We start from the raw sequence: 14447 nt of genomic DNA, 5'->3' as shown, positions 1-14447 counted from the left end.
GGGAGTGCTCACAGTCGCAGCCATCCCGCGCACCTCGATTGGTGCAGAGCGGTTTTTACTACTACCACCAGGCACACCAGCGGCATGACTGATCGGGCTCAGACTTGCAACGTGATGTCACGAGAGGGGTTCCTCCGATTGGGGCTCAGGCTTGTTTACTGTTAACCACGCGCTCGCCATGTGAGCTGAGCTCAGGACGACTCGCTAGATGCGGAACCGGAAGCCGATGCATAAGGATTAACAACCACACCACAATAAAAACAAACGATTATCGATGCAAAGAGGAGTTCATCGGAACGAGTGTGTGCGCTGTGTGCTTCACCAGGATAGGATATGCTTTCTCAGCATCAGATATCTGTTTGCATCACCAGAGGCCAGCCAGAAGATCCGACTGGTGAGTGTTGGTTAACCGACCATCCCCGCATTAGTACAAGGTTTAGCACTTTTAGCAGCGTGTTGATGGTACTGACGGCCGCTCAAAACCTAGTACTGTTGCGATTGCGATCTTGAGTAGTAGTAAACCTTTCTTGAGAGAGGCTTAACGACGTGTTAATGGCACACCTGCTCGTGTGTAAGGTGTCACCCGGCGGCCTTTTTCCTTAAAGCGCACTAAAGTCCAGTGGCCGTGCATGTTACACGTAGCTGTGCATCATAATTGCCCTGTCCAAACACCCCTTCGCAGCCAAAAAAAAAGAAGTCCCCAGATCCGTTCTCCATTCGGACAAATTCGAACATCTCCGTTTCCTTTTCGTCCGGAATAGCAGATGGAGCACCTGAATTTTTACCGATCGAGGTCGCAAGCGCCGTCAGTAAAAGAGATCACAGGTTCAGAGAGCCGAGCCGTAACTGGTGTCACGCGCTCAGAGTGCGCGGGAGAGCAAGCGCCCCTGCACGACGCGTGACTCCATCAGTCCATGCCTCCATGGCGTATGGAGATGCTGCCTGAGATGCAGGGGTTTCCCGCGCTCCCGGTCGTGGCATAACGGTTTGAACGAGTTACCAGGTCCACTCGCTCGCGCCATCTCCCATACAGACAGACATTCGGAGACGGACGCATACGACCAGAGGATACGATGCGATACGTCGACCGAGCGCAATGATGAACAGTGAGTACCCGTACGTATATGTTTTTATCCACATGCATACGAGGAGGAGGAGACCATACATGACAACCTATCGGGCATCGGCTATCGTATTCTCAAGATCTCAGGTACGAGCGGCAGCGGCATGATGGACGATGGGATGCTGGATGTATACGCGTACCACACCTGGGGCCCCGGCATGGACTGCTGTTCCCCTCGTCACCCTGGCAAAAGGGTGGCGACGATGCCGACGACCGGGGCCGGCGGGGACATGGATACGCGACGCTTACCTCCACTCCCAGGGGCCGGATGGCATGTGTATGTGGCACACCGCGCACAACGTCCCCCGATCGCAGTAACGCGCGCGGCACAGCGCGGCGCGGCCGATCGCCAGGCGCCAGCTAACCGGTGATCCGCCGACCGCCGGGCCGAGGCGGCCTACCAATGCCACGGCAACAGCAGCGTGAGAGGGACTGGCGGGGGCACGGCGCACGGCGCGTGCCGGGTGGTGCGCAGGCTGGCGGGCGCGTCACGAATTGAAGGGGCGGCCGGCTGGCCGGGCCTGGCCACAGCCGGCCGGCCGGCCGCCTCCTCCCTCCCTGCTGTTCCGTTTCCTCAAAACTCCTGTGCGCGCTGCGGCCTGGCCTGACAGGCATCACATGCCCGCGCACACCCACAGACTCGCAATGATCAGCCCCTCACATGGGTAGGAAGAGGAGGGGCTTGTGAGATGCAGCGGCAGATGGATGGATGGATGGATGGATGCGGGGCGCAGCGCAGGACCAGGGACACGGCTTGACCCACCCCAACACAGCGTGCCGGTGCCCCCCACCACCACTCCCCACCCTTATTTCAACCCCATCACACACGCACCCCCAGGCAGGCAACCCAACCCCAAGTTACCCAGCGTCCCAGCCAGCCCGCCGGCCTCCCTCTTAAATCCACGGGCCTCTCCCCCCGTCTCCCTCTCCTTCTCTCCTCACGAAGAGAGCCTGCATGGCGCCGCAATGATAACATTCCTCTGAACTCGCCCATCCCAAAGGGAAAAGAAGAGACTCCAGCTTCTATATCTGCCCCTGCATCTGCGTGTGCACGCTGCTTCTCGCAGCTTTGCTTGCGCCGTGACTGGCTCCCCCCTCTGCTTCGGAAGCTTCTCTGGTGGCGGTGGTGCGCTGCGGCCTGACCATCAGTAGCTGTAGCGCCCCTGAATGCGAGCTGGTGATCGCCTTGGGCGGCCACCTTGCTCCGGCGCCTGATCGGGGGCTGAGAACGAGGAAAGCTTGGAGGAGCACGGACGATGCCGGTGAGGATGCGCGGCGCCGCGGCCTTCGCCGACGACGCGCGGGAGCTCGACCGGCAAATGGGGTGCATGGCCGGCATATTCCAGATCTTCGACCGCCAGCGGCTCATCACCGGGAGTGGCCGGCGCGCCGGCCGGCAGGCGCAGAAGAGGCTGCCTCCGCCGTCAGCTCCAGGTAATGGCTTCCTCCTGGGCTGCTTACTGCTCTCTGCATCGTTCTGCTCTGCTCTGTTCAAGCTTTTGCGAAATCATCATCTTCTTCTTCTTCTTCGTCGTCGTCGTACTTTGCCGTTGTGTTTTGCTTCCAAGAACTGATCCAGTTTTAACTCACCTTCACGACGATATTTAGCTAGTACAACTCATTCTGGTGTGTTGACTTGAGATAGGAAAGTTAGGAGTTTTTTGACTAAAAAAAAACATGCTACTTGTGTGCGTTGAAACCTAAAGTGCGTTTCCATGTTATTATTCAAAAAGTTTGGTAAGATCGACAGTTGGAGGGTTCAGCTAAGAACACCGGACGGATTATAAAAAACAAAATACCTTGTTTGGTAAAACTGCTCAGGAGTATAAAAACCGGTTGCCTTGCAGCATGGGCGAACCAACTTCCTGTAAAGTGAATGTTGCAAAAGAAATTGCCATGTTGGTACCATAATCCAAATTTTGTATACGGTACCTTCTTTTACTGACGAGAGACTAGGAGGTTTCTTGTGCAAGTTACATGCTGTAAGGAGAACATGTGTACTACAGCAGTGGTTGACCGTAGTAATTGTGATCATAAAAGCATTTACTTAAGAATGCACTAATGACAGCACACGGACACTTTTAGCACTAGATGAGCACCGCATCGACGTAGCGACATCAAATGATGAGGATTTGGGTACCCCCAGAGCCGGAACGAGCACAAGGTTAACTATTCACGCTGACTGAAGAGGACAGCGGAACAGTGTATTATAAATTTCATTTATATAACCATACTGAAGAGGACAGCTTAACATTAGGTTTTTTACAAAAAACTAATCTTTCTAGATTCTAGTAATGACAGATTATCTGAAGAGGACAGCTTAACATTTAGTTTTAGAAAACAAACCTTCTAAATGACAGATTAGCTGAAGAGGACAGCTCAACACTTGATTGCAATAATTCCAATAATGTATTAATGCATTTCAGTAAATATTTCGTCAACTTAACTATCAGCGTTTTGCATTACCAGCATGGCGTAATAAATTGCTCTATTTTCTCTGTTTAGATATTTTATTCTAATACCTCCTTATGTTGTCCAGACAATACTGTTCCAAAGAGCAGCAGGAATGTCCCAGTTCAAAGTTCAAGTACTTCAAAGATCGTTCTGGTAATATTCCTACCTGGTTGGACTCAAAACTTTTTTTCCGTTTTTTTGGTCAGGGAAACCATTTTACACATCTATCAGAAGTATATTATGAATGCATAGAGAATCTGGCACTAACCTATCAGTTGCTTATGCAGGAGAAAACATTCAGCAAATGTACGACTGAGAACAGCAGTCTTTCAATCGAATCATCAAGAGCTTCTTCGTCCTCCTCTTCATGCTCATCCTTCTCGTCGCTTGATGGCAACAAATCAGTCCAACAGGAGCTTCCTTACATCAATGAGGAGCTCTTTGTGCAGAGGTCACTGAAGAGATCACCAAGTTTGAAGGAAACTGACATGAACACCAAGCCCGGGCATCCTAATGTCGGTTTCAGAGATATAGTGAAGGACTCCATCAACCGGGAATCCGGAGGCCTAACTGTAAAAACCTCGGTACAGGAGGCACGGAGAAATGGGCAGTACAAGGACTCACCAAGGCCGCTGCTGCTGTCCAAATCAATGGATGGAACCTGTATTATTGGGATCGATAGGAGCACAAAGGTTCCTGCAACTGTCACTGAATCTAACAGGCGTTTGCAGGAGCAATCACGCTTCTCATGTGATGACCGAAGACTCCTGCGGCCAGCCGAAACCCAGGAAAGCAAGAGGCCTTCTTCAAGGCCCAAAGAGCTCCCTAGATTGTCCTTGGACAGTAGGAAGGAGTCTCTGAGTCCAAGCTCACGCCAGAATAACTTCAGTTACAAGAGAACTGATGATATTCTCTTGGATACTTTGAGGCCTCAAGATTCTCCAAGCCATAGGAGAGCCAACAGTGTCATTGCCAAGCTAATGGGGTTGGAAGAAGCAACAGATGCTACAGGGGTGCTGACTGCTGATAACCATGAGACTTCAAGATCACCGAGACCTGCACAAGCCACTCAATATGAGAATCCATCACGTTCGCCCAGAAGCACTTGCCAGGATTCCTGCATGTTACAGCTGAAGAATGAGTCTTGGGTACTCAGAACCAAGCCTTCCCCAAGAATTCTCACAGAAGCGGCTCCTTGGAGGCAGCAGGAGAGAAGTGCCAACAACATAAAAGCACAACAATGTCGAGAAGCTGAAGGGAGGCCAAGGACTGCATCTGTCTATGCTGACATAGAAAGAAGGCTCGGGGGCCTCGACTTCTTAGAGTGTAATAACAAGGACTTCAGGGCTCTCAGAATATTGGGGGCATTGAATGCAAAAGATTCTAAGAGCCAGAATGACAGCAATGCTGGATCAGTGGCTGTTCAGAGGACAGGGTATGATCAAGCCACCGAGCCCAGAGACTTCCAGCCTCCAATTGTGGTTATGAAGCCTGCAAGAACCACCAAGAAGCCTGGGGTTTCACTTGCTTCAGTTGCTCCAATTGCAGGCCTCAGAAGCCTGAGGAAGTTGCCGGTCAGAGATTCATCTTTCAATGGCACGGATGACAAGATTCATCTTCGGATGTCCAGAGCTCAATCGAAGTCAGAAGAACCTGTCAGCAGTGCCAGCTCACCGAGGCCTACAGGTTCATCAAGCCCCAGAAATGTGCAAAAGAAAGCAGAGTCCGAAAGGAGGTCTCGTCCGCCGGTCTCACCAAAATCTCCAAGCAAGAAGTCCAATGAAGCTGTTTCCCCAAAAGGACGAATAAGATCAAAGCCTTCTCAGGTGAAAAGCCACCGTGATGAGGTATTGCCGAGTGCAGGGAGCAGAATCAGCTTAGCAAAGCAAGTTGATGTCAGTATCATGGATTGTCCAAAGCCCCCAGGTGTCAGCTCATCATTTGTTCAACCATGCAAAGTTGCCACAACATCAAGTCACAAGGTACAGATAAAGGGAAAAATGTATATATCAAGAAACCATATAGTTCTACAACTTTCATGTAATTTGTATTCATTGTTTATCACAAAGATACTTACTAGCGAATAATTCCTCTCTATCTTCTTTCAGGGTCCTTCAATTCTGGGTTCAGACCAAAATATTCATTCACTGGACAACATCCCGAGCCCTGTCTCTGTCCTCGACACATCCTTCTATCATAAAAGGATTTCAGATTCATTCAAAGGTAAGAAGTAGGTTTCTTCGTTTACCATCATTAACCTGCTGTTTCCTGCAAGAACACCAGCATGATAGATCCTACTGTTTGGTCTTATTCAATTCAGAAGCCCATAGTGTTACTCAAAGGACAAGCATAGCTAGCTGTCAGTGTGCTGATAACGCTAGTGACAGATAATCTGTAATAAAAGCTACCAGATAGCTTGTGGTCCTGCAATTAGGAGGAACCACAGCAGCTAGATGTGCTCAACAGTGCATGGCTGCAACCCCACACGCAGCACTGCTTATGCAGGAGCACGATATGTGTCTTTTGGTGTGCATACATGCTAGAGTAGATGTGCCCCACCAATGTCCCCCTCTACAAATACACCTAGTGTGCATCATTCGATGGATCTGTAGGTGGACAGTGTTTTCGTCTCTCCTGTCTGATACATGCTTTGTCTGACAGTGAAATTCTGTATTTTTCGTATTATTGGGCACTGTTTTCTGAAATATCATTATTACCTGTTCAGATGGTGAGACACATTCTTCGGATGAGTGCTGGAACCCAAACAGCCTGCCTGACACACCACAGTCTAAGGCGAGCAGTGAAGTCAACCAGATTAAACCAGAAAACTTGGAGTTCCTCATCCAGAAGCTTGAGCAACTGCAATCAATGAACGAGGAAGCTGCAAATATCAAAGAAGTCATGGCATCAGTTGCTGCAAATAAAGATCATCACTATATCTATGAGATACTATTGGCATCTGGTCTTTTGCATAAAGAACTTAGTTTCACAGCATTACCTGGTCAACTCCGACCATCAAGTAATCTGATCAACCCGGAGCTCTTCCTCATTCTTGAACAAACAAAACCAGACATTGCTTCAGAATTTCAAACTGTCAGTGCAGCTAAGAAATGCTCTAAGCCTTGCACAGGAAAGCTTCACCGAAGACTTGTGTTTGACATGGTAAACGAAACCATAGCACAGAAGATGAACATCTGCAGATTTCGAAGTCAGCCAGTAAAATTTCTTCAGTCAAGGAAGTTAAGTGGGTGGCAACTATTCAAGGATTTGTGCACTGAGGTTGACAGGCTAACAAAATGCTCCGAAGAGGATGAGAATGAAAACATGCCAGTACATGAGGATATCACAAAAGACTGGATGAGCTTTGACACCATACTACATGACATGGTTTTGGAAATCGAAAAGGACATATTCAAAAACCTTATCAACGAGGTCATAGATGGTGGGGCTACAGAGAAGATGCAATTTGGACAATGGAAGCTGCGGAGGCAGCTTTCTTTCAGTAGTGTAAACTGAGTATTTGTGGTAGTAGTTGTTTATGTTAAGAAGCTTAGGCTCTAGTAAATGTAACCTTTTATATTTTGCTGAAGACTAAACTGTAGAAGGAATATAAATGTTCCTCAATACTAATCTTGCTGCCATCAGTGCTAGAAGAAGTGAGGAAATCTATATATAATAGTTAATAAACTCTTCTGACGCATGTCATGTTCTTTTGGCCGAATCATGCTGCATTCCAGATTACACAAGCTGCTGTTTCTTTCATGAAGCAATAGTTGAACTCCATCTACACCTGTTTCAGGTACAAAGGGCCATTTGGCTTTTATATTCCACGAACATCTCATACTATTTTAGATAATTAGATTGTTTCTGCCACTCTGCCAGAGTGGTGATGACACCCACTTGGAGTTCTAAAGCTGTAGCCCAAAATATTTTGCTATAACTAAAAGAACTGTAAGAGTTCTAACTTGAGATTTGCACAAGGACAATCAACAAAACCTACCATTACCCTGTCTCCCCAAAGTAAACGGAACTAGTAATCTGTGTAAAGGCAACATCCAGCACTGCAGTGGAGGGTCGTCTTTAGTCTGCGCAAGCAACTTTTCTGTTCAGCATAAACGATTCTCAACGGTATAACTGTAGCAGAGTCAGTGTCAGATCATCTAGGACAAGAGACGTGGACACAGGACGCAAATTGGCAGCAGAGAGATGAATTGAACTGACAAGGGCAGGCATTTTTCTGATAGTGACAGAGCAAGGCATACCTCCATCCTCCAACTCCAGAGTCCAGACCAGCATGCGGCATGCACGCTTGCCATTTTCCAAACTGTGTGCGCACAGTGAATAGGCCAAGATTGCAATGGACCACCACCCGGACTAACCTGACCATGATTTTCAATGGCGTCAGCACCGTTTAAGATTTCAATGGCACTGTCAAGTGTCAACCGTCAGAGATTTATCGGCTCTTACTAGTGGACTGCTACAGCCTCGCGTGCGATTAGTTTTCGTCATCGCGAAGGACGAACGGTCCTGAGCTTGGGAGGAATCCTCTCGGCACCGCACATGGAATGCCGGCGCCGCCATGTCAGCGCAAGGAATAAGTTACCAGCGTCCCATCGGCGGGTCAGCTGCAACAGGAGCCATCACCTATGGTGGACGACGCCACCGGCTGGCACGCGCGCCCAACATGCGGGGCGCTGTCACGCTGACCAGGCCATGGGGCAGCACGTACGACCAGGCTCTATCCGCCGCCCAGCGCGCGCGCGCATTTCGTCGAGCACGCGGTCGGCAGGCCATTGCCAGGTCACCTAGAGATAATCGCAATCCCAGAGAACATCTCGCCTCCAACCTCCTCCGCTGCGAGGTGGGAAGGCCGATGGAGGGTGCCCCGCACTCCCGCAGTGGGGGTGGCACGGCGAGGCCATCGGCGGTCGCAGCGACAAAACAGGGGTGGAGGCGTGGATCCATGGCGAGACCGCGAGAGAGGCAGAGCTCCCAAGGTCGTGTGCATGTGCATCCCTGAAGCCCTGGGGGCCCACCCCTGTTACCCGCACTAATGGGCTGGTGCAAATGTTCAACGGGCCTACATGGGCCAGGCCTCAGCACACTAGGAAAGCCAATGGGCCCAAAATTAACACTCGCGGCCCGCGCTGGGTTTTGCAAGCGTGACCCGACCCAGGAAGGAAAGAAAGCGTCAATCGTATGGTAACCCACCCGAGCTCGGAACTACCCCTCTCCGACGTGGGCGGCCGATGGAAACCAGCTTATAGGTCCCACACGTCAGTGAAATATGGTAGGTTCCAGAGCCACGCCACCCTAAAACCCCTTCCAAACCAGTTTGTCCGTTTGGCTATAAACCCTTCACGCCCCCCCTCCCCCCCAACATCCCGTGTCACGCTCCACCTCCGCCCCCCACGGCTCGACCTTTCGCGCCGCCGACTCGCCTCGCCTCGCCCCGCTAGGGTTTGCCGTTCCCGACGCAGGCGAAGGCGGCGGCGTCTCGGGGCGGCGCCGTCTTCGTGCCCTCCCGCTCCCAAGGTCGTGCATCCCTCCATCCCTTCCTCCCTCCCTCTTCTCTCGCAATGCCTTTCGATCTCTCCGCGTAGGGTTGATGAAGATACGGATTGTTGGCGATCGGGTGGAGTCGCCTGTGATCGTGCGTTCGTGTTGGGCGTCACGGGTGGAAGTTTAGGGTTTGAGTTGTGTGATGATGGTTGAAGTTGGGTTTGGCGCGTGGAGGCGTTGTGCGATTAGGCTTTTGGTAGCGAGTTAATTTGGAATCGAGTGGCTTGTAGATTGGACTTGTGATTGGGCCTTTACCAGATAGATAAGTTTGGAGTCGGTTGATTTGTTGATTGGAATTGCTGTTGTGCTTCTAGTCGTTTTTCGAATCTATTAGGGTGTTTGGTTTGTGCTGTGATGAATCAGGTCCTCTTTTGTAGTCCATGTGTAGGATTGGATGGAATCTATGCATTTATGTGGTAGAAAAGGTCGATTCTTAAGTGAAACATGGAGCATTGCGAGAATTGCTTGTTGGCAGGGTCCTTGCTTTGAAATTGTGAACTTTATTTGTCTGGGTTCCTTATTTGTCTGGGTTCCATGTTGAGCTAGGGGTGGCAGCTGTATGAAATGGAATAATGTGGCACACCTGGCACCAATTTCGTGGTTGATTATCAGGCTATCAGGAAGGAGATATAGTCATGAACTACTATTATGCTGTCTCCTGTGGTTTGTACATGGTGGGAAATTGTTTATTGTGTTGACTCAAGTTGCTTCCATAGTTCCATGATTGATTTATTTTAATTCTTTTAGTAGTAAGTTGCAGTTTCTGTCTGCAGAAAGAGGTCCTGTATGAATGCAAATTTTGTCCCGGATTGATCATTTATAATTCGAATTTAGGAGCTCATCGTTGAATGCCCTGTGTGCTCAGCTGACTAGACGGAATTTCTGTAGCTAGAATTTTTTTTTACATTTTATTCTGAGATACTGCAGTTAACAGTTACACTAGATATGCATACTAGCATGGTCCTTGTCAGGGTGCTTAAATACTAATTTATCTACCTTGTGCAGATATGGCAATGCAAGCTGATAGCTCGGCTGCTCCTTATAGTCCACATGTGGTATTGGTTTTTGCCCCTTTAGTTAACAATCTACTACTAGCAATAGTTATACTATTGAACTTAAAATAACGATGGTTCTGCTTACAGGTTGCGGGTGCATTTGTCAAAAAATACTACCATACTCTCCGTTACATGCGAGAGGATGCCTATAAGTTCTATAATGACTCGAGCATTCTTGGTCGATCAGATTCTAATGGAAACATCATATCGGTAACCACACTGGATGTAAGTTCCTTACAACATCATGATGCAGATACTTTTAGTGGACCCTTGAAATTTGTTGCCCTTTTTGAATTTCAGGAGATTTTCTTGCGTGACTTATATTTTGTATCTGCTCTGTTTAGAATAGTTTTTATATCCTGTTTATAGAATAGTAATAGTTGATCATCCATCAATGTTAGCGATAGTACCGCCAGCAAGCTTCACGTTTACTATGATCAACCGGATGTTATCTCCTATCTTGACTAAATCATCGTTTTAAATTGAACAAGCCACTTTGGCAATGGCTATCTGTTTGTGTGTGTGATAAGTGACTTAAGGTGCTAAAAATATCTTTGTCGGTAATAACTTATTACTAGAAGGTCGGCCTTATCTGTTGTAATAGTAAGTTAATTGCTGCAAAATCAACACCATCTTAAAATTCTCTTTGATGCATTTAATTCATGCAACTTTTGTACATTAGACCCAGGTATAATTTGATTATTGTTGGCCAAAATTTGGAAAGTTACTTTTGAAAACTAAAATACGCTTTACATTGATGGATGGAGAACAGAGTATTGTGTCATGAATGCTGATAAGAAATTAGGAGTATTGTGTCATGAATGCAGATAAGAAATTAGGAGTATTGTGTCATGAATGCCGATAAGAAATTAGGGTTTTTAAGCACTCACCTGTTATTAGTAATCACCTAAGCATGATCTTTGCTTGTATTGACAAATAAATAAATTCATAGGTTGGTTCTGAATGTTTGATCCATTTTCTGTGCTTGAGCAGGATATCAAAGTGCAACTTCAGTCTACAGACTTCACTGACTGTTTGATAAAGTTGGAGACTGTAGATTCACAGCCATCCCATCTGGATGGGGTGCTCATTTTGGTTGCTGGATCTTTTACTATTGATGCTGTGAAACAAAAATTTACACAGTCGTTCTTTCTTGCTCCACAAGGAAGTGGCTATTTTGTTTTGAATGATATGCTCAGAATTGTAAGGCCATCAACTGAGGTGAAGGAAGTTGTAGCTAACCATGATGATGTAAGCATACAGAGTACCACCTTGCCAGCTGAGCCAGGTAATGGAGTACGAGTACATTTAAGTTTGTCTTACACATATTTGCTGACACATTTTAATATTTGACCAGAAACAGTTTCAATTAAGGAGAGTACAGAACCAAATATTCCACCTACAGAAAACATAATGCCTGTCAATGATGAAGTCATTAGTCCCTCTACAAATGCTGTTTCTCAAGTTAAAAATGATGCTGTTGTTGAGACATGTGTGAAAGTGGTTAACAAGGATATTGAGAAGGTATCTGAGGCCACTCAAGCTCCTCCTCCGGCTGAGAAGGAAGTACCTAAGAAGACTTATGCATCAATTGTGAGTTATCTTCTTAATTTCATGTACTTTTCACCATTGGAAGTATCTAATATGATTTAGTTTGTTTGGTTTGTTCTCAACCATCTGGAGAATTGCATGTAATGCCTGTAATGGTATATTTATGTGTATTGCCTGCTGTTGATGGGTTGTAGGTTAAGACAACCAGGGAGAGCATACCACCTGCACCTGCTGCTAAACCCAAACCCAGCCCAAGGCCAAAGCCGGATCAAAATGCGAAGAAATCTGTGTCCTCACCTTCAAAACCTGCTCAAGCTACTAACACTGCACCCCCAAGCGAGAAGAATGTGTCTAAAACCAAATCCCCTGATGGTTAGCTCTTTTTCTGTGTTTTCAAAAAATACAAATAGAAGAAGTGGGATTTTTATTATTCTGAACTGTAACACTAGCTTTTTCTGCAGAGCCAGGGTATTCAGTTTTTGTCAAGAATTTGCCTTTTGAAGCAACTGTTGAAATGGTTGGGCAAGAGTTTAGCAGGTTTGGTGCTATTAAACCTGGTGGTATACAAGTCAGAAAATACCAGGTTAGTTTCAGTTGTTGGTTTAGTTTCCACACGTTGTATTTGTATCCCTGCTGACATCCTGGTCATGTTGCTGCAGCTTGATCAGTTCTGTTTTGGCTTCATTGAATTTGAGTCTCAACATTCCATGCAAGCAGCAATTGAGGTTTGTTTACTTGCTTGTCCAGTTTGACTGGGTTGACTGCATACTTTGCAATTTAATTTTAAATTTTTTTCAGCTGCATTCATGGTTTCGGTTTCAGTTTTACTATGCATTTGCCGTCATTGTTGATTGAAGTAGTTTTGATTAGCTGGAGTACTGTATGTGAACTTGAATATGCTGAGAATGTGTTATGTGCAGTGTTTTATATAATTTGAGTATCTGATTGTTCATAGTATTTACTTGTATTTCCATTTTAGGAATCTAGAGTTTATTTCGGCTCCTGGGAATCATATGTTGAGGAAAAAAGAACTAAAACCCGAGGTGAGTGCATTTCACGAGTGAGATATTGTGCTTCAGCCAAATATCCTACTATGTGCTCATTACTGTTTGATTCAACTGATGTGCTACTTTCTTTTGTATTTCAGTTGTTGATGGTGTTGTCACTCGTTGTGACGACAATGGGGCTGGCAGTCGGTTCCCGTCAGGCAGAGGTGGTTACAATGGTGACAACTACAGGGGACAGGGCTTCCGGAACAATGGCTACTACAACGGTGGTGGTAACATGAGGAACGACTTCAGGAACCAGAATGAGTATTCAGACCGTGGCCGAGGGCCTCAAGGGAATGGCTACCTGCAGAACGGTAACGGCTACCACCGGAACAGGAACGGCTACCATCAGAACGATGGCTACCACCAGAACGATGGTAATCAACAGCGACGCCCCTACAACAATGGGAATGGGAATGGAAACGGGAGGGCTGAGCGCGGCAATGGTCTCAAGCAACAGACACCAACACCGGTTGCTTCGTAGACTGGTCATTTTGTAGCCCATGGGAGTAGTGAAAGTTTTTTGAGGGTAGAAGTGAGGGTGTTTTTTTAGGTTAGCGAATGAGGAGTGTTCTCGCAGCGGCTTTGTTTACGTGTCCTAGGAACTAGGAGCATCAGGTTTACACAAACTTCGGCATGGGCTGCATTTATGAATTCCATCCCATGGGCTATGTTGGGCGCTTATCTGGAGATAGCAATTGTGCGATTTGACTTCTGTGCTTTGTTGCTCGTTGCTGGATCACTCTGCTTCTTTCATCTGCGTGTCTTAACTATTCCTATTCTCCTATGGCCCTGAGGGAAGCTGGGCTGCTTGTGCACACTTGTCGCCTTGGCGGTCGAGGCGAAAGCTGGGCACTGCTAATGTTATTGTCGAGGGAACAACAAAGCTCTTATCCATTTTGGGCCGGGCTACTGCTGACCACAACCTTTGCAGACAGGGGAGCATCTGCCGTGCAAGCTTCCCCAACTCAGCATCCATCACTCATCACTCACGACCTTTCCGGGGTCGCGGAGCGGCATCAAATCCCGGCCGCGATCCGCCTCGTCCCCCGCGGGCGACACATGTTCCCAACCCCGCGGTTGCGTTGCGCGGCCATCGAATCGACACGACCCGTCGCGGCCACGAGATATTTCGCGGATCCCCCTCCGCCTTTCCCCCCGTTCCCTCCTCCCCTGGTGTAGGTGTGTGCCCGTGTCGTTGTCATGTTGCCAAGTACTCCATGCACGGCTAGACCGCCGGCCGGCCGCACGGCAACTTGCTCTCCGTGCGGTGCATGCACTCCCTGTCCGCCGCTTTCAGTGAAAGAGAAAAAAGAGCGGCCGAGAGAATGATGAGAGGCGGAACCTGTGGTGCCTGAACGATTACCATGTCCTCGTCGGCACAGAATTCTATCATTCAGCTTCGTCATGCACGGAAGTAGAAGCGGATGACAGCGGTCCGCGGCGAACGTCCGGCATGACCTCCCGCTGCAATGTCATGTCGTTTTCTTTTACAAATTATAGGATCCCCCATTTCTCTGCATATTCTCCCACAAACAACGACGAGCAATATCAAACGCTCCAAAATAACTTGTCCTTTGCTGACTACAATGAAATACACCTTTGCCTGCCTGGTTCGCTTTTTTTTTTAAAAAAAAAGAAATACACCTTTGT

At 47.7% G+C, this 14447-nt stretch overlaps 1 protein-coding gene across 1 annotated transcript; it reads left to right on the top strand.

Annotated features, from left to right (window-relative positions):
• The first annotated feature begins 1951 nt into the window (after positions 1–1951).
• LOC117846608 (uncharacterized) lies at positions 1952–13550 on the top strand. The gene is made up of 14 exons (XM_072291921.1): positions 1952–2557; positions 3663–3730; positions 3865–5559; positions 5686–5800; positions 6303–7088; positions 10145–10194; positions 10282–10419; positions 11188–11482; positions 11552–11787; positions 11940–12117; positions 12207–12328; positions 12405–12470; positions 12725–12788; positions 12893–13550. Exons 1-14 carry the CDS (start codon positions 2380–2382, stop codon positions 13276–13278), a joined length of 4377 nt encoding a protein of 1458 aa, XP_072148022.1. The 5' UTR covers positions 1952–2379; the 3' UTR covers positions 13279–13550.
• The last annotated feature ends 897 nt before the right edge of the window (positions 13551–14447 follow it).

Source organism: Setaria viridis, chromosome 2, assembly GCF_005286985.2.
Source record: "Setaria viridis chromosome 2, Setaria_viridis_v4.0, whole genome shotgun sequence".
In the NCBI taxonomy this organism is placed as follows: domain Eukaryota; kingdom Viridiplantae; phylum Streptophyta; class Magnoliopsida; order Poales; family Poaceae; genus Setaria; species Setaria viridis.
Note: the sequence above shows the minus strand (reverse complement) of the source record. Positions and strands in the feature narration are given on the sequence as shown.